At 42.3% G+C, this 19,969-nt stretch overlaps 1 protein-coding gene across 4 annotated transcripts in view; it reads right to left on the bottom strand.

The window, feature by feature from the left end:
- Window positions 1-19,969, bottom strand: part of LOC138259404 (golgin subfamily A member 4-like) — a 407,876-nt gene that overhangs the window by 236,428 nt on the left and 151,479 nt on the right. For all 4 annotated transcript variants that reach the window (XM_069207148.1, XM_069207147.1, XM_069207150.1 and 1 more), the window contains one exon: window positions 12,057-12,154. In XM_069207148.1, the coding sequence (XP_069063249.1) occupies window positions 12,057-12,154 (98 nt within the window). The remainder of the gene's footprint in view (window positions 1-12,056; window positions 12,155-19,969) is intronic.

Below are 19,969 nucleotides of genomic sequence, written 5' to 3'. Positions count from 1 at the left end.
AATATTTTATGCGCGTGGCACAGTGGGTTGCTGCTTTTGTCACAGAGATTTTCTTGTGACCGTGCAGTTCATATGCTACAATCGTAATCTAGCACAGTGAGCTATAAACTGCCATCAAAGAGCTGCATGCAAACTGCATGGCACAAATTAGAAAGTTATGTTTTTTTCCCACACTTTCCTTATGCTAGTGAAAAGAGTTTGCTTGTGTAGAAATACATTCTTATTATTAAAGTCAATGCTAACCACTGTGTTATGTTCTGAATCCTGGGTTGTGCTTCTCCAGACCAAGCACTCTTTGAAAATATCTACCAGTGGGGATGACATGTGAATCTTACACCTTGTAACCCTTTGTAAAATGCTCCGACACCCTACAGTGGTATGAGAGGTGCTATAAAACAAATGAATTACATGTAACAGAGAGCCTATGGAGAGATGAGAGGGCCTTTTGGTTTTACTTCCGTTCCTCACCATATATTTATGTGAAAAAGCTTTCTCAAATCTTGCGTACCTAAGAAAATAATCAGAAATCGCCTGGGCAATGTAGAATCTGATCTGAGGATTCAGCTTTCCTAAGTAAAACCAGACATTGAAATGTTAGTCGCCAAGATGCAGCACCAATCTTCCGATTCAAATGTTTCAATTGTTTTAATATTTTTTCAATATAAAAAAATTAAACCTTTAGTAATTTAAGTATTTGTTTGGTGTGTACTTGTCTGTGTATGTTTTGTGAATTACTGTTTTAATGTTTGAAATTTAAATCATACAAATTGCTTGGGGATCCCTGGCTTCCAGTAGCGATTCAGTGGGGTCCCCAGGAGTCAAAAGGTTGGGAAGCATTACCCTAACATTTATCTGTATCAATTCTCCATAGCAATTGTGAAACTAAAAGACTCACTCAAGAATAAGGTCCTTCATTTCCAACATACTACTTCTACTCCATTTTTTTAATCTTACTACATCTCCCTCACTTGAACCCCTACCTCTGAATAAACTATTTTGAAACCCCAACCCCTTCCTCTAAGAAATAAATCTATTTCATCCACTGTTAAATCCTATCCCTAATTCCTTCTCAACCTCACTTGAACATACTGAAGAATAACCTTTAGCGAAGTAGTAACACTTGCTCAATCTCACCTAAAATACAAAAATCTAAATTACCCCCATCCGAACAATTTCAGGCACAGGATAAGGCTGTTGCCCAAGTAGAAATTTTCAATAAGCAATAACAAATGTATCTTATGGCATGACCCCAAAACTACTTCTAAGACACAAGATATGTTTCAGAATCTTTGCAGGCCAGCCATGGTGTACACAAATGCATTGCAGTCCTGAGGGCACTTTGCAATAAAAAGTACTCTTAAATGAAACTGCAGCTGAAGAACAAAGAACATGGAACCTTATGGTCAGCTATTTCTCCAAAGACTGACCCTGTCTATCTCTTCCCTTAAATTGTGATCCCTCCCATAACTGACATCACAGAGAGGAACCTAATTCACAACCGCATGATGACCAAATATCCCAAACATCTTTTAGAATCACTAATAAAGAATCCACAAAATATATTCTTTGCTACAAGATAAGCCTGTATAAGCATTACATAAAAAAAAGAAATAATTACCAGCGCTCTGCATAAAAAAGTAAAATGCATTCTACTAAACTGGCACACCGAGACAACTAAGGCACAATCCACTGCTGACACAATCACTAAATTTCTTCACCAAGACATGACTTCACCAAGTCATGTGCATGAGAATTACACAAGAAAATTAAATATTTAAAAAGCCTAGAAAAATAGACACCACCGTAATACACCACTCCCCAAGAAACAACAAAGCCTTCAAATAAGAAATTATAAGCTTCAAGATCCCCACATTACTTTCATATGATAACTACCTACTATCTGGAGACATTATTTTCAACAGGAACAACAATTATGCCTCAATCAAAGCCCTGCAAGCTTAAACATGTGGTCCTTCTCAGTGCTCCAAGAGAGAAAATTGCAAATTGTGAAAACAAAATAGCAATACGTGTCAGTTTAGAGATAAACCACATATAACAAATACCAAGGGTCAAGGATGAATACGGACTGAAATTTTATTTATCAAGTGACGTGCAGTGCTCAAGTGTCCCACACAAAAGGAGTAAAGTTACTACCAAATTAAAAGAATATCTCATTAAAAAAAGGTTTGTCAGAAGCAGCTAGGAGTATATAATGAGATTGGTAATGGAAGGCAGAAATAAACTCCATCTGGGATTTGAGGCAAATATTCCAGTCAAAAGTAAAGTGGATCTGCATGACCGGGTCAGTCAAAGCCCTTTCATCCTTCTTTCTTGGAAGAGGTTTAGTGAAACTATCAAACAAACCTACACCTGAAAGAAGCCACATTGAAGCACAATACTTACGACCACATACATTCTATTAGAATCTATTTAAACTGACTGGTCAGAACAGCACATTATTCTCTTCACTAGTGACATACTGAAATGTCATTTGAAAGCACAAATGAAAACAAAATAGGAATGGGTGTATAACACACAAATCAACTGTTTGGAAAAACTAAACCCATTGATCAATGCATATACACCAGTAGGTTCCAATCTAAATCACCCCCTACCAGTGGAGAATCAAAAACAAAATTAACAAAGAATGGTCCTTACATAGCCCTAACTCTGAAAGACCAAATAACCTGCCATCTTGAGGACAAAAATGAAGGAAGAACCCACACAAAAATGAGGCAAACTTAAAACTGCACAGGAAAGGTAAAAAAATAAAATCTTTAATACTAAGGGCCTGATTCTAACTTTGGAGGACGGTGTTAAACCGTCCCAAAAGTGGCGGATATACCACCTACCGTATTACGAGTCCATTATATCCTATGGAACTCGTAATACGGTAGGTGGTATATCCGCCACTTTTGGGACGGTTTAACACCGTCCTCCAAAGTTAGAATCAGGCCCTAAGTCTACAGTCTTCATTAACCAAACAACAGCTTCAAAAAACTAACTAGAAAACTACTGAAATTGTAGAAGCTCATTCTACTCAAACTTTTGACTCATTCAGAACAAAGCTATCATAAAATACTCTAATGAATTAGGCAAAATCTTTCACAACAAAATATATAAAATATGTAATTGGAGTGCAAACAGTCGGGATACCCTCTTGACCAAGTGATTTAAAATGCAACAAAAAGTTGCCGACTGACAGTTCGGCATACTTCACTGTTCTGTCCAAGGGAAACTTCAAAGAAATAATAACTTCAAATAAATCTTGCAGTTTCCAACTAAACCCTTTACCTTCTAACATAGATAAACATGTAAATGCCACCTTACTTCCCTGTCGAGAAAACAAAATGAAAAATCACCTCCCTGAACCAATGCATAGATCACACCTTCCTGAAGAAAGGAATAATCCCTTGAATAACTTTTGAATTAAATTAAAACTGTTACTGGTCTACCATTTCCTCAAAATATTCCAGGAAAAAAGTGCAGCAACAAAATCACGTTACTTGTGAAAACTATCTCTTCAACAGCTATTAATCAGGTTTTCAATCAGGGTGTCAGAACACCATTCAGAGGGCCACAGGGAAAGCAGGAAATACATGGGGCATCTGTGGGTGTTGAGGTCTTTTACTCCTGATGTCCTGAGCAACTGGGCCAAGTATCCCTTCTGCATTTGACTCTCAGAGGTAAAGAAGGTCGAGCAGTCCGAGGCTTCACCAGGGGAGTGAGGGGTAAAAGACACTGGGGGTGGACTAGGTTCACAACTCAAAAGTACGTTCATAAACAGCAATAACTGATTGTTTAGTCAAATACTTACTTCTATGACAAAAAAGGAGTATTTATATACCGACAAAGTAAAATATAGCACAAACGATGTACACAGTTCGCTGAGGTCAGGGCTCTTGCACTTTAACAGGCAGGTTACTTAGCCTCTACCACTAGCGGTAGTGTCTATTACTCATTACCCATTCACTACTTCCGCTGAGTTCCTCAAACGCAGTTTGCAAGAGTAGTAGTCTGTTGTCCTCAAGTTACACCCATGCAATCCTGTGGAGACAGCGACCAGGGAGTCCTTGACACTCCTCAGATGCTGGTAAATTTCCTTAGGTTCTCCCCACAAGTGGTGGGTGGAGAGGGTAGGGGGAATTCAACACTTCTGGTATCAGTCGGGGCTTAGACCCACACAGGTCTCCACAGAGGCCTCTTCCATTCGATGGTGGTCTCGACCAGACCACACTCCTTGCCTTTCCCCACCTGGCATATGGGATCACCGCCCTTGCTCTGCACACAGGCCATAGCCCAATCGGAAAAGCAGTGATCTCCTCAGCAGCCCACTTGGCATCTGGGGTTGCTGACTTCGCCCTGCCCACAGGATGTGGCTCGATCGGCACAGCAGTGATCTTCACAGAGGCCCCATCTAGCATACGGGGTTGCTGACTTCAAACTGCACGGGAACAACACGATTGGTACAGCAACATTCACAGCTCACTACATGGCGGTCCTCCTCTGGCATACCAGGGTTGCTGAGTTTACACTGCATACAGTTAACAACCCGATAGGTGCAGCAGCCATCTCCTCACATATAGCTGCAGGAATCCTACCGCCAGGATCCCCCAGTGGTCCTCGCACCCTCCACCTCTCTCCTCTTCCTCATAGGGCCCACTTAGCACTGGTGCTCCAGGCTCTTGGGGCAGGTGATTTTAGACTCCCCTGGTGATGTCCACTTACTCTGCTAGAGACTGGCAGTCTTTGGCCCCCAGTCCTGGTCACAGACAGAAGTCTTGCAGAGCGTCTCCTCTTCGTGCAGCTTGACTGGCTGCTTGACAGTTGACAATTTTGAGGGTCTCGAGCTTTCTAATAGTCCATTTCCAGACACCAAATGTGATTTAGAATGTGAGTCCTTGAAATTTATGTTGGGGTTCTGTTTCCTTTTGAAGTGCCTTTTCCTCTGCCTTGCCCTTCCTCCAGAAGGCAGCATGTCACAGAAGGAGTAATTCGAAGTCTGATAATCCTGCAACACAGGTCATGAAAGTGCCATGATGTTCACACCTAAATGTCAGTTACAGTGATATGTGTATCACAAGGTTACTCCGGGCCTTGGTCCTGCTCTTTATGTATCTCTTTTCAGCCCCATCTCCTTCCTGAGATGTGCAGAGGCCCCTCCCCAGTGACCTATATCTGAATCAAAGAGCACCCTTTGAACTATACTGAAGAGCCTGGATCTCTCTTCCTCCAGTGTGTCCCACCAAGCTCACAGGAATGCAGCAGTCCACAAATCTATATGGAGGGATTTCTCATGTTCCTCCAGTTAGCCCTGGGTCTCCAAAATTGATACCCAGATTTTCAATGGATTGTACCATTCACAGGCACACATACGCTTTGCATGTGCACATAACACACATGCACTGCACAGCACTACACCTCTGATATATAGGAACATTAAAATGCACACATACACCCAGTACATGTATAACACACACACACTGCACAGCATTGCCCACCAAACCAATGTAGGCCAACGGTGCATTAGGCACACATTTAGCAGAACTTTAAGTGAGCATGAAGGCCTCATTCCGGTGACACAGATAACAAGCATTAGCAAAGCCAATAGGTCTCACCTATGCAAGAGCTGCGGCGGTGCCAATGTGTTTTAGCCATGTTGTACACCAGTGTAGCTGCTTTTTAGTATGGATAAAAGTTAGTGGCATGAAGGAGAGTAACGTGGAGTGTTGCTGAGTGAAATGGCAAAGACTAGAATAGAGTGTTGTGTAGTGAAGAGGCATATAGTGGAGTCATGTAGAGCGGTGTACAGTGGAGATGAGTACAGTGGACTTGTGTAGACTGTATTGGCGTAGAGTTGGAGAGAATAGTGGCGTAGAGTGCAGTGGCATAGAATTCTAAAGCATACAATGAAGCGTTCCAGAATACAGAGGCACAGATTTGAGTGTTGCATAGTATAGTGCAGTGGCCTAGAGCGCTGTGGTGCAGAGTATACTAGAGTGATGTAGAGTACAGCGGCTTAGGGCCAGATGTAGGAAGCCTTTTGCGCCTCGCAAATGGCAAAAAACGCAGTTTGCGAGGCGCAAAAGGCTTACGCGATGCACAACCTCAAATTGCGAGTCGGTACCGACTCGCAATTTGAGGCTGCGACTCGCAAATAGGAAGGGGTGTTCCCTTCCTATTTGCGACCGCATCGCCATGCTGAGTTGGTTTGTGACCGCGAATGCGGTCGCAAACCAACTCGCAGTTACCATCCACTTGAAGTGGATGGTAACTCATTCGCAAAAGGGAAGGTGTCCCCATGGGACCCCTTCCCCTTTGTGAATGCCCCCAAAAATATTTTTTCAGAGCAGGCAGTGGTCCTATGGACCACTGCCCACTCTGAAAAAAACGAAACTAAATGGTTTCGGTATTTTTTCTTTTTGCAGCTCGTTTTCCTTTAACGGAAACGGGCTGCAGAAAGAAAAAAAAAAACTTCTTTATTCAAAAAGCAGTCACGGACATGGTGGTCTGCTGTCTCCAGCAGGCCACCATCCCTGGGAATGCCTAGACTCACCATGGGGTCGCAAACTGCGACCCACCTCATTAATATTCATGAGGTGGGTCTTTGCGACCCCATAGCGAGTCGCAGAAGCTGTCTGAGGCACCTTTCTGCATTTTTTTTTGCGAGTTGCAAATTGCGAGTCGCTAGTACTCGCAAAATGAAACCTACCTACATCTGGCCCTTAGAGTGCAGTTGTGCAGAGTATATTTGAGTGGCGTGGAGTGGTGCAGAGTATGGTGGCGTCTAGCAGTGCAGAGTAAAAAATGTGTTACTTACCTGAAACTCTCGTTCTCCAGTACTGGTATTATTCATAGATTCACATGCTTGAATAAATCACCATTGTCGAGGTAGGAGTACCACCTTTCATTCTAAAGCAGTGGAAGCAGTATACATAGCTTATAATGACAAAAGACACTGGTTTTTATAGCTTATCTACATCATTTATAAAGAACCAAACTTCAGCCAATCAGGCAATAGCAGCCGCAGAGGCATCTTCCCTCAGATTTTCTACCGTCCGACAGGGACTTCTGCCGTCTTACTATTCAACATCTGACATAACCTGAATCCTCGAAGAAACAACTCTTTAGACCTTGTGGGACTTGTGGCAAGAAAAAGCTGCACTAGGAGAATCCTCAAAAGGAATCTACTGCCTTCACTCTGTCCTCAAGGTAAGGGACTATAAGATTTGTAGAACATTTTCTTCCAAAACTGTCAAAGTCAAGAGAGGGGAGGCTGTTTTTAGGATTCCAAAGACCTAAGGCTACAGCTGTTGTTTCTAAGGCAGAGAACTTTCGGGTTCTCTTGCCTCACAAGAAAAGTCAACAAAAAAGAGAGAGATCACAACAAGAGTCACCAGAGGAGCATGAGACTCCCACCTCGATGACAGGGATGATTCAAGCATGTGAATCTATGAAAGATCCAATACTCTAGAAAATATAGTGCCGTAGAGTGCAGTGGAATACAGTGCCATGGAGGAGAGTGGAATGCTGTAGAGTGCAGTGGCGTAGAGTGGAGAGATGCGAAGTAGAGTAGCATAGAGTGCACTAGAATAGAATGCAGTAGTGCATAATCGAGTGGCATAGAGTTCAGTGATGTAGAGTGCAGTGTTGCAGATTAAAGTGTCGTAGAGTGCAATGGTGTAGGAGTGGTGTACAGTGCATTGGTGCAGAGTGCAGTGGGGTACAGCAAAGGGGTGTTGAGTAGAGTGGTGTTGAGCAGATTGGCGTAGAGTGCAGAGGTGTTGAATATAGTGATGCAGCAGAGAGTGCAGTGGCGTTGAATGCAGTGGCACAGAGTGTAGTGCTATAGAGAAGAGAGCTCCAGAGTAAAGTGCAGTGGCATAGAGTGGCATGGAGTAGAGTAGAGTGGACTGGTGTGGAGAGCACTGGTGTAGAACAGTGTTGAGTAGAGCGGTGTAGAGTCCAATGGCATAGAATGCAGCATCATACAATTCAGCAGCGTACAATGAAGTGTCATAGAATGCAGTGATGTAGATTAAAGTTGTGCTTAGTAGAGTGTAGTGGTGCATAATGCAGAGTTGTAGAGCATTTTGGAGTACAGCACAGTGGCACAGGCTAGTGGCACAGAGTGATGCAGAGTGCAGTGGCTGGAGTGGTGCAGTGGTGTAGAGTGCAATGATGAAGAGTAAAGTAGTGTTGAGTACATTGGCATAGTGTGCAGTAGTGCAGAGTAGAGAGGTGTAGAGTTCAGTGATGGAGAATTCAGTGATGCAGAGTAGAGTGTTGGAGAGTGCAGTGGAATAGAATGGCAGAGTGCAGCGGCATAGAGTGCAGTGGTTTACAGTAGAGTGGCATACAGTGCAGTGGCATAGAGTGGAATGGCACAGAGAAGAGTGGCGTAGAGTGTAGTGGCGTAGAGTAGATTGTTTTAGAGTATAGTGAAGTGGTGCAGAGTGGAGTTGGGTAAGGTACACTGCAGTGGCATACAGCAGAGTAGCGTAGGGTGTAATGGCATAGAGTAAAGTGCTGTAGAGTGCAGTGACAGAGTGTAGTGGTGCAGAGTACCAGAGTGGCGTACAGTGCAGTGTGCAGAGTAGAGTGGAGTGGAGTGGCCTAGCCTGGAGTGCATAACTTTCACTTGCACAGAGTAGAGTGGTGTAGGGTAGAGAGGCGTAGACTGAAGTGGCGTAGAGTGCAGTGGTGCAGAGTGAAGTAGAGTCCAGTGGCACAGACTGCAGTGGCGTGGAGTGGTGTAAAGTGGAAATGGTTCAGAGCAGAGAAGAGTGGAGTGGAATGGAGTGGAGTATGCATGGAGTGGTAGCACACTGCCATTACAGACAACACATTTTCAGTTGAAATGACGGATACATTTCCACAAACATACAGTTTTACTCATAAAACTTTACAACGCACAAACAATAATGTGTGGAAATAGCATCACCTAGTGTATTGATTTGTTCTGATCATATTAAAGTATTTGTTTCCAACATACTTCAGAATGAACACAAATGTGCTTCATTTGTGCTTTCCTAATTCTGATATACCCTGAAATACTTGCACAGTTTGAATGTTATTGTGTGCTAGAAAAAAAACATTCCTACCCTGACATCTAGTAGGATTTCCACATAAATCCTCTCACATTGAAGTCAGAGAAAGAAAAGTAAACACCAACCTCCCCCTGAAGACAGAGCCTGACATTTGACCTCTGTCTTTGAATGCACAGCAAATGTGACCAGATGAAAACAAGATTTATAGGACTGTTTACAGAAAGGAGCACTCATGGCAGAATACAAAGAGAGGTAGTGTGAAAAGGCATTGCTCCTTGGGAGGGGCGAACTCAATATGAACACCCTAAAACAAATAAAGCCAGCAATAGAAAGACAGAAAATGTCAATTACAAACCGCAAACCCAATGGAAAGCAATGGGTGGAATGCACTTCCATGGAGTCTTTCTGAATGTTACCAAGATGTATATAGCACTGTCTGATGGGCTTCGAACTAAAAAGGCCTGTTTATTCCTACAAATCACCACACGGTATGCTGCCACCACTGCACTTCTACCGCTTAGCACCTGGCAAACGCAGAAGGTTAGTGCTTTGGGCACCCTTCCCGGTCCAAAAAGACAGCAATCCACGAGACAGGCCTATGTCATGGCACGCATGCATGATCTGGGTTTGCCCAAGATAAAAAATAAAAAAATCAGCATCAGGGAAAATATACAACAATATACAACAACATCAAGATTTACCTAAGGATCTTTGATAACCACCCAACTGAATGCCTTTCCAAAATTTAAAGAAGGGTGAACGGACAGAAACTAAAACTGGGTCAAAACAATATCATATTCCTGCTAATCACTGTCAATGTTGAAAACAATGCTATGAAGGGTGGCGTACACACCTCAAAAGAAGTAGATGTCTGCACAGAACTGATAGAGAATGCAAAAGCTATAGACTTCATACTAGAGAACAGACTAAACATAGATAGCCCTCTAAAATCTTTGATAAAATGACCTCAACAACAATTAAGACTCATATAATTTACAAGGAGATCAATTCCCAAAGAACATCTTAGAGAGCTATTTAAGTCACTGACACCCTCAAGACTAAAATGTAGGATTTTTCTCATCACTTATCTCCCTGTTGTTCCAGACTAATCCACTAAATCTTGTCCTTCATGCAGCTGAAAGATCAATCACAGACAGAAGGAAATTTAGCCAAAGCTCTCCGGCACTCAATGAACCTAAATGACACCTATTCGAAGATTTACTTATAAATCTGCTTGTAATAATTTCAAAGCTCTAAAACTGAACACTCCAAATTATGTGAAAAACAGATTAATATCATGGAAACACAAGACAACTGTGCCACACCAGAAAATCTCCAATTGGAAAAGCTTGATGCAACGAAGCCTACACCATGACCTGAACATTTGTTCGGATGCTCTGCAGTACCTACCCAGGTTACCTGAAACTGTCTGTGTTTATCATTTTGGGCCAGCATATGTTTCTTACTGTGTAGACCAGAAGCATCATTGTATAGAATCCTTATGAAAGACCCTGTATCCATAAATGGCTGGGTATCATCAAGTCTAGAAGCAGTCTGAATTAGAAAAGATACACTAATTTGGAATTGTACATCAGAATGAGTGGCCTTCCTCACCTCCTTCCCCCTACCCAATCAACTAGCCTGAGTTGAAAATAGTACACAGTATGTGAAACTGCTAGGGTCACAAATTCCACTCAACATACAGCAAAACAGAAAAATCCCCGGAACTAGGTGTGATTAAAGATGGCTGTGAGGTTTGAAAATTAATACCGGTATTTCCTGGGATAGTGATGTTGCATAACTGCCATGCCCATTTTAGAATTACTTGTGGATCAGAAACAAACTATTGAGAACTCTGAGAAGGAAATAACTTCTGATATATGAAATATGGACTTCAACAAAGCCATATTCATAAGAGTTGTGGTCATGGCCCTTGTTGGAATTCAACTTGCAAGTGTAGTTGTGCACAGCAGGCTGGAACCAAAAACAACGACATTAAAGGGCAACAGGTCTCAAGCTAAGCACTTAAAACACTGTTTTTGTACAGAATGGCTTAATAGGCTGATTGTGACATCCTTTTAAAGATTTTTGATAATTATGCTCGGCATAAAGGTGCTATATATCGACTGCAAGGCAAAAACATGTTGATTGTTTTATCCATGGGATGTAACAGTGGACGCATGTGAAAGAACCAAAACTATCATATTAGGACCTTAGAAGAGGTGATGAAATTTAACAGTGAACTAACGTGAGATACCAAGTCTGCAGCCATGTTTTGTGGTGATAGGTCACTGTTTTTCATTTTGGAATGTGCTGTAAAAATGTAAATAGTAATACTAATGATTGATGAAGGGCTCAGTATGACAGGTCAGTGCCACCAAGGTATGAGGTTAAAAAATTCCAACTCACTAAATATCACAGCCTGTATAAAAGTCATTCATAAATGACAAACAACTTGTCAAAATGACCTTAACAGAAATCTAACCATACCAAGGGATCCATTTCTTCTTAAAAGTTCTATTTAAGAAATTTCAGGGACCAGAGGCTTAAGCTACTAAAACCAGTATTACTGTGAGTCTTCGCAGAGGGCTTCGAGAGATGACGTAAACATTCTGCACCCCCAGCTTGCTGACCTGGGTATGCCAGAGAGGTGTGTGAAGTATGTCAAATAGGGCCTCTTTCACAAAAATAAATCAATATGACATAAAGAACTAAAAGAGAGAAATCCCAGAAAACGAAACAAAGCACCAGAGAGAAGAGAAGCAAGTAGGAAAAAACCTAGAATGAGAATAACAGAGGAAGAAATAAAGAGATGGGGAGGACTGCCATGAATATTAGCAACAGAAGGAGACCAGAGGCAGTAATCTGGCATGAGAACCAGGAGTAAAAGCAGTGGGATAAATGTCAGGAAACCAAAGGGAGAAACAGAAATAAATGAAACCACAACAGATAGACATTAGTGAGACAGAATTCAATGGGCAGTGTAAATGGGGTTCTAATACTCACCCGCATGCAAGGAGGGGAAGGGCTTCTAGTGACCCCAGTGGATTGTTCTGTGGTGTTGATGATGTTCCTTATCTGGTACGGGGATGTCACATTAATATCTAAAAGGTCCAAGCAAAAAAGTATTACAATACACAACAAACTAATGATATTTTTTCCAAAGGAGGTAGAGTAAAGGGAATGGATTCTAAGCTAAAACGTAAAAAAGGAGGGATGCGTATTGGGGTAACTTACAATGAGGAGAGGGCAAGAAGAGGTGATGATGGAGATTGAAGGAAGAACAAGAAATGGTTAGAGTAGAACAGAGTTGGTATAGACAAAAGTAGCTGAATGATACAGCAGAGCAATCTGATACACTGGCAGGTACCTCAGAGCGTTAAAGTGCCTGCTGCAAACATATGATTGATGCCTGAAGGGTCTAGGTTTCAATAGGAATAGGACCTAATTTTCCCTTTCCAAGGTAAAAAATAAATAAATAAGTACTTGTGAGTGTGGCTAAAAATAATTAAGATCATTTACAGTGATAGAAAGCATATTGCAAAAGTGTCTTAAATTTGGTAATACTCTTTCTGGTGGATATTCTATCTAACCGCAGACTCATCACCTTTTGAACTGTCCATGCACAAGGCTGGATCTGGCACATTTCCAGCGATTACCCCCATGTGCCGAAAAGTGGACACATCAAATTTAGATACAAAATCGCACCACCGTATACAGGCTCCGCTCCTGCACAGTGCAATCAGTTTTCTACTAAAACTCTTCTGCACCCAAAGACGAGGATTAACAGTGACAGACTGCAAATATGATACTGTACCAAACCTAACCTGGGCTTTTTTAGAACCTTAAAAGTACACTCCACAGAAAGGGAGGGATGAGGGCAGTGAAGAATCTGCAGATAGATGGAATATTCACCAGAAAGAATGGGTTCTTACTTGTAATCCTAGTTGTCTCTCAGGGGAATCGCCATTAAAATCATAAGCACTGGATAGTCCCACCCATGTGCGGGGATCCCGAAGCATTTATTTAAAATATATCTTCTTTAGTGTAGACATTTACCTTACTTGAGGAAGGCGAATACTAGGACATAATTTGTTGAAAATGTTTTGCAGCCTATAAAAAAGGCTACATTGGCCAATTAGTTTAATTTATGTTTTAAAAAAGATCAAAATATCATTACAAAATTAGAAGAAATCTCCATGAGCTAAATAATCTTTTCTTATAAATTTCTTAATAACTTTTTAAAAAAGAAATGGAGAGGAAGGAATGGGGCAATGTAGAAATATAGGCTGTCCTAGTTGCACATCTCTTCTAGCATCTTAATTCAAACAATAGAGACTCGTAAAAGTGTGAACAGATTTCTCTGTAACTGCTTCTCAGAATTCTGCAACAGGAATATTGCTCATTAAAGCAGCTGTTGCTGCCTTCCCTCTGGTAGAATGGGCCTTTGGTCTACCAGACAGAATTTTGTTTGCTTTCTGATGGCATAACAGGATGCAAGAAATTATCTACCTGGATATAGACTGTTTAAATGTGGCTAAAGCTGTAAATACAGAACCATCATTTACAAAGAAATGATCAGTCTTAGGTTTATCTTTTGTTTTGCTGAGACAACATTTTAAGACCTTTCTTATCTCTAAAGTGTGTAGAGATCTGTTTGCTAGAGAAGAAGGATTCCGAAAGAAAGACAGCAAAGTAACAGACTGATTAATGACAACATCCAAAATAACTTTGGTCAACAATTTCGGATAATTCTCATAACCACCTTATTACTATGGAAAATAGTATATGGTTCATGAGAACGTGCAGGTGTGATGACAACAAGGGAAGCCGTTTTCCAAGAAAAGTGTTGAAATGAGGCTTAGTGAACAATTTTGAAAGGGAGTTCCAGGAGGTGTGAAAGTACTATGTTCAGTTCCAAAGGAGGGGAAAGAGGGTGAATAGGAAAAACCTTCTTGATACCCTCTAACAAGTCCTTAATAACTGGGACTTTGAAAAAAAAAAGAGGTTTGTGAAGTACATTTTCTATGACAGTAATAGCCACCAATTGGACCTTAATAGAAGAGAATTATAACCCGGGCGTGGCCAAATGAAGCAAGTATGGAAGTAAAGCTTGTTCTTGGCATGTAGTTGGATTAATGTTCTTGTCAGAACACCAGATACAGAATCTCTTCCATTTAAAAGAATAAGATGTACTAGTTGATGGAAGTTTAGCTTCTTTTGGAATATTCATGCATTCTTGTGGTAAATTCAAATGTCCCTTTTGTACAGGTTCAGGAGCCATGTTGCCAATCTCAAAGAGGAGAGACTGGGATGGATCATCTGGCCTCTGAACTTCATGAAAAGGTCTAGACAGCACAGCAGCCTCATGTGTGGATGTTCTGAGACGTGAAGTAGGTCTGTGATATTTGTGTTAGGTCCAAGAACCACCACTGTCAGGCCACTCCACAGCTATCAATATCATTCTGGCCTTCGAGTAAGACAGTTTGATGATTACTGATGTAAATGTGTATATAAATCTGCCTGACTAGTTGATCCATAGAGCATTCCCCAACATCCCTGGTTGGTAAAACCAAGGGGCCAAGTTTGGGCATTTTTTTCTGCAGTTGTGAGTAGATATGCTTGTATATTCCGGACTCCGGGTAGATGGATCACAGTGATCCTTAGGCTCCTGGCCAGCAACCAATTCCATATTGTGTGGGCTGCCAGTGATAAGACTCTAGACTTTGTTCCACCTTGCTTGTTTAGATGGTACACTGTTGTTGTGTTGTTTGTCTGAACAAAGAGGGGTTCCGTTTTGAAGAATGGCAGGAAAGACTTCAGGGCTAGATGAGCAGCACTTAGTTCCAGAAAGCTGATATGTCATTGCCTTTGCAGAAATGACATATCTGAATTTGAAGGTGATCCATGTGTGCTCCCCAACCTAACAGACATGTGTCAGCCACTATTGTTTGAGATGGAACATCCTGATGAAAAGGAATCCCCTGTAGGAATTTTTTTGGTTGACACCACCATTTGACGGATTTCCTCTCTTTGAGGGAAAGTGTCATCTTGTCTTTCCAAATGCCTGAGTATTGACACTACTGGTCCTCCAGACACTCTTGAAGTGGTCTCATGTGGAGACAGGTATTTGGCGTAATAAGTGTAGAAGATGCCATTAAGCCTAAAAGAGATGATACTTTTTTCACAGCTGGATTAAAAACTTTCATGTGCGATTGATATTTCAGAAGTATAGATAAAGGTCTCTCCTACGAAGGATACACTTTTGCTTTTATGCTTTTGATAGCTGCTCCTAAGTAATGAAGAGACTGAACTGGCAATGAGGTCACTTTCTGGTGATTGGCATGAAGTCCTAGCCGATTGAGAATAGAAAGAGTAATTTGATAATGATGTTGTGCTTGCTGTTGCATTGACACCTTGATAAGCCAGTCATCTAGATATGGATAGACAAATATTTTGAGTTTTCTGAGGTGCGCGGCGACCACTGTCAGGCACTTTGAAAAAGTTCTGGGGGCTGATATGAGGCCCAAAGGAAGTACCTTGTACTGGTAAAGATCCTGAAGATCTATGCAACAGAGCCAGTCTCGATGGATTTGAGGATAAATTTGATGTAATGCTAGCATTCTGATTTTTTCTCTTTGTATCCATTTGTTTGCGACTTTCAGATCTAGTATGGGTCTGAATTTATTTTTCAGACCTTTATTTTCACCAAAGAATAAACCCCGTTTCATGTTGGTTGAGAGGTACGGGCTTCACCACATGCTTCTGCAGAAGAATGTTCACTTCTGATCTCAGAATCTGTAGATCTGTAGATGTTGATTGGATGATTTTGGTGGAATATTTGGTGGAGGACTGGTGAATCTGCAACAATAACCATTCTGTACAATATTCAGTACCCAGGCATCTTTTGTGATAGATTTCCACTCTGGGGGATATTTGGATGTACTTTCCCCTACCGGCAAGGGTAACTGAAGAAGGGGAAGTAGAGGCTCATTGTTTGGAACATGAAGAAGGTTTTCCTGCTTGAGCAATTTGATGGCCACCTCTTCCTTTTGGTTGGAGCCTTTGATGCTGCTGAAAAGGCTTTTGTTGTTTCTGTTGGTGTCCTTTAGGGGGTTTGAACCCTCCCTGGATAAAAACATTTCTTGTAAGGCTAGTAAGGATATTTTCTCTATTCCTTACATTTTTCTGATTAACTGCTTTCAAGGTCTCCATTTCACTTTTCATGTGAGCCATCTCCTCGTCCGTAAAGCTCCCAAATACAGTGTTGCAAGAGAAGGAAAGGTTGATAATCCTCTGCTGAAAGTCCTGCTTCAGAGCTGTTAGATGAAGCCAAGAATGTCGCTTGAGAGTCAATCCATGGCAATAACCATGGGTTGCTGGCAAAGACGGATAGGCAGCCGCACTGATCACTTGGTCAGAGACCATCATGCTATCATTCATAATTTCTGTGAAGTCCTTCCTGCGGTCTCTTAGGAGATCATCCACAAATTTCTGTAGGGACTCACACAAGGATCTATGCTACCTGCTGAGGACAGCAGATGTGCTTGAAGCTTTCAAGTTTGCAGCTGCTGTGCTGCATACTCTGCATTCAACAGAGTCAAGAGTCCTGCTTTCTTTGTCTGGTGGAACCGTGAATGAAGGATTAGTAGAATGAATTTTCTTCGCAGCCAAGATCACAACTGAATCAGGAGGAGGATCTGTCCCCAGGAATAACGCGTCCTGCTCCAGTGGGTTATATTTTTTCTGAAGCCTTGATGGAATTGCATTGGCTGAAGCTGGTGTGAGGAAGAGTTCCATAGCTGGTTCTAACAAACCTGGAACCAGAGGCAGAATGTTGGGAAGAGTCTCAAATATCACAAATTAAGCCATTGTTGGAGTAGGCAGTGGAATATTTAGTTTCATAGCTCCTCGCATGAGTACCTTGTGAAGGGTATTTATGTTGTCAACTGATTAGACTACTGGCTGAGGAGAGTCATTCTAAGTTGGTGAGTATCTTCCAGTCTTCCAGCGCTAAAAGATAAAGTTGAATAAAAAGACCTCCTTCTAGATCATGACCTAGACCTGGACCTAGGATGACATCTGTGTCTGTGCCTACATGAGCCTTAACGAGGAATGCCGACGGTGACAGCAACATTTGGAAGTTGCTCTTGATCGAGACCTGTGTCGAGATCTAGATTTTGCCTCTGGAGACTTATATCTTTGTGGAAAGGCTGGATGCCTCACCAGTGATGACTTTCTCAAAAGTTCCTCTGTCCCAGGATAGGCAGAGGTGAGGGAAGCAGTGTAGGTGCTGAAAGTGCTGGTGGACGTGATGGAGGAGGTTGTGGAGAATCTGTAAAGAGGAATGGCAAAGTGTACACTCTGGAGTATTCTGAATCAGAAGTTCTTGCTCTCGTTTTCCTGACTCACTCCGCAGATCTAGGATATATCAACATTGAACGGTTTCTCAACATTGAGTATTTTCTATGTCTTGACATCATGGACTCCCTTGACGTTGAGTGTCTCGAGTGTCTCGACGTCATGTAATCCTTCCACATTGACCTTCTGTGTCTCGATGTTGAATGTTGTTAATTCAGCTCTTGATAGCAAGCATATTGACACTGTACCTCGCCTCGATGTCCTCAACACTGAATGCGAACTATGTTGTTTTTGTAGATTCCTCCTCATGTCGGGTCGCCCTCTCTTGGAGGCCTCAGAGGGAGGTGGAGGAGATCTGGTAGAGGACTGACCCTCTCCTCACTCACATGAAGCCTTAACTTCCGATGGCGCATCTTGTTCTCTGCACCACTCTTGAGCTCCATGGAGGCAAATCTTCTCCCTGTCCCTCAGGGTACGTCTGGAATTTTTTTTGCAGTGCTGCCATCTGTCAGGAAAGTGGCTGTCAGGAAGGCTGAGAATACAGAGATCATGAGGATCTGATTTGACCTTTCTACCACAGGCAGGACGTATACCAAATGAGGATTGCGTATTATTTGACTTGAAAAATAATTTTCCTGTCAGATAATGTCATCAAAAACACTCTAATTCTTCAAAGAAATCGAGTAAAGTTGCTGACAAGTAGTCTGAGAAAGATTTTTTAAAGAATAAAACCAAAAAAGGGCCAAGTTCAGTGCTCCAAGATCCTGTCACCAGGAGCCAAACAAAAGAACTTAGGTAACTGCCTCTTGCATGGGTATGATGGGGCACAGGAGGGCTGTGAGCCATTATAGGCACTACGGTACTGCAGCCTAAATGTCTACACTGCCCCATTCCTTCCTCTTCATTTTGTTTGAAAAAAGGCTTAAATGAACGATATTTTTAAGAAACAATATTCAGCTTATGGAATTTTCTTCTAGTTTTTTTGATGATATTTTGACCCTTTTTAGATATAAATTAATTAAATGGCCAATATAGCCTTCTTTATAAGCTGCAAAACATTTTAAATAAATTATGCCCTAGTTTTGGCCTTTCTGATGTAAGGTGAATGTCTACACTAAAGAAGATATATTTTAAAGGAGTGCTCCAGGATCCTCGCACATGGGTGGGACTATTCAGTGCTTAGGATTATCAATGGAGATTCCCTAAGAGAGAAAGAAAGTTACCAAAGGCAACTAAGTTGCTCTTCTGATGGATACTTCAAACTGCAGATTGCTCACCTTAGAATAGATACTCAAGCAGGAGGGTTCATAGAATGAACTCAGACCAAGATATCTTGCAGAAATAAGCGAATAAACTGTCCTGCCTGTCGAGTCTGGCTGTCAAAGAAGTAGTGCTTCGTGAACACATACACTGACACCCATATCCACCATGTCAGATTTCAAAGACAGACATTTGTTCTTCTGATGGATACTTATAATTGCAGGTTCCCTTACTTTTAAGTACATACCAAAGCATTACCTCCCAAGAGGTGGAGGGTCTGAGGAGTGAACTTTAAATCAAAAAGATCTGCAGAACTGAAAAGGCAAAATGATCCTTCCGTCAGACTTCAGAGTCAAGGCAGTAATGTCTGGTGAAGAAATAATAATAATATACACATAATCAGATAAAAAATATTTATCAACACAGGCATATGCAGTCCATAGCTGTTTCAATATGGTGGTTATGAAGGAAAGAGCCAATTCTTGAGTAGTCTTCTGAAGACAAGATAGTTATCTGTGGATCTTATAGTTGGGGTAATGAATTCTATAGTTTGGCTGCTTGAACGGAGAAGGATGTACCACCCATAGTCTTTTTCTTGTATGGTGGTGTTCTAAGGCGGGTGCCAATCTTGAGCGGAGGTTTCTTTGTTGAATGTATTTGGTTATTTTGTTTCTGATAAAAAGCGGTCCTGTTCCATGTATAGCTTTGTGGGTGATACAAAGCTGCTTAAAGGTGCATCTTCTGGGACGGGTAACCAGTGTAGTGCTCTCAAGGCAGGGGAGATGTGGGCTTGTCACTTTACATGTAATAGTATCCTGGCTGCGGAGTTCTGAATACGTTGTAGTTTTTTCATAATAGATAGGGGGTCATTCTGACCCCGGCGGGCGGCGGTCGCCGCCCGCCTGGAGGGAGCCGCCAGAAGACCGTACCGCGGTCGAAAGACCGCGGCGGTCATTCTGGGTTTCCCACTGGGCTGGCGGGCGACCGCCAAAAGGCCGCCCGCCAGCCCAGTGGGAAACAGCCTTCCCACGAGGACGCCGGCTCAGAATGGAGCCGGCGGAGTGGGAAGGTGCGACGGGTGCAGTTGCACCCGTCGCGAATTTCAGTGTCTGCAGAGCAGACACTGAAATTCTTTGTGGGGCCCTCTTACAGGGGCCCCTGCAGTGCCCATGCCATTGGCATGGGCACTGCAGGGGCCCCCAGGGGCCCCACGGCACCCCATACCGCCATCCTGTTCCTGGCGGGCGAACCGCCAGGAACAGGATGGCGGTATGCGGTGTCAGAATCCCCATGGCGGC

This window comes from Pleurodeles waltl, chromosome 9 (genome assembly GCF_031143425.1).
Source record: "Pleurodeles waltl isolate 20211129_DDA chromosome 9, aPleWal1.hap1.20221129, whole genome shotgun sequence".
NCBI classification, from domain to species: domain Eukaryota; kingdom Metazoa; phylum Chordata; class Amphibia; order Caudata; family Salamandridae; genus Pleurodeles; species Pleurodeles waltl.
This window is presented reverse-complemented; position numbering and strand designations above follow the sequence as displayed.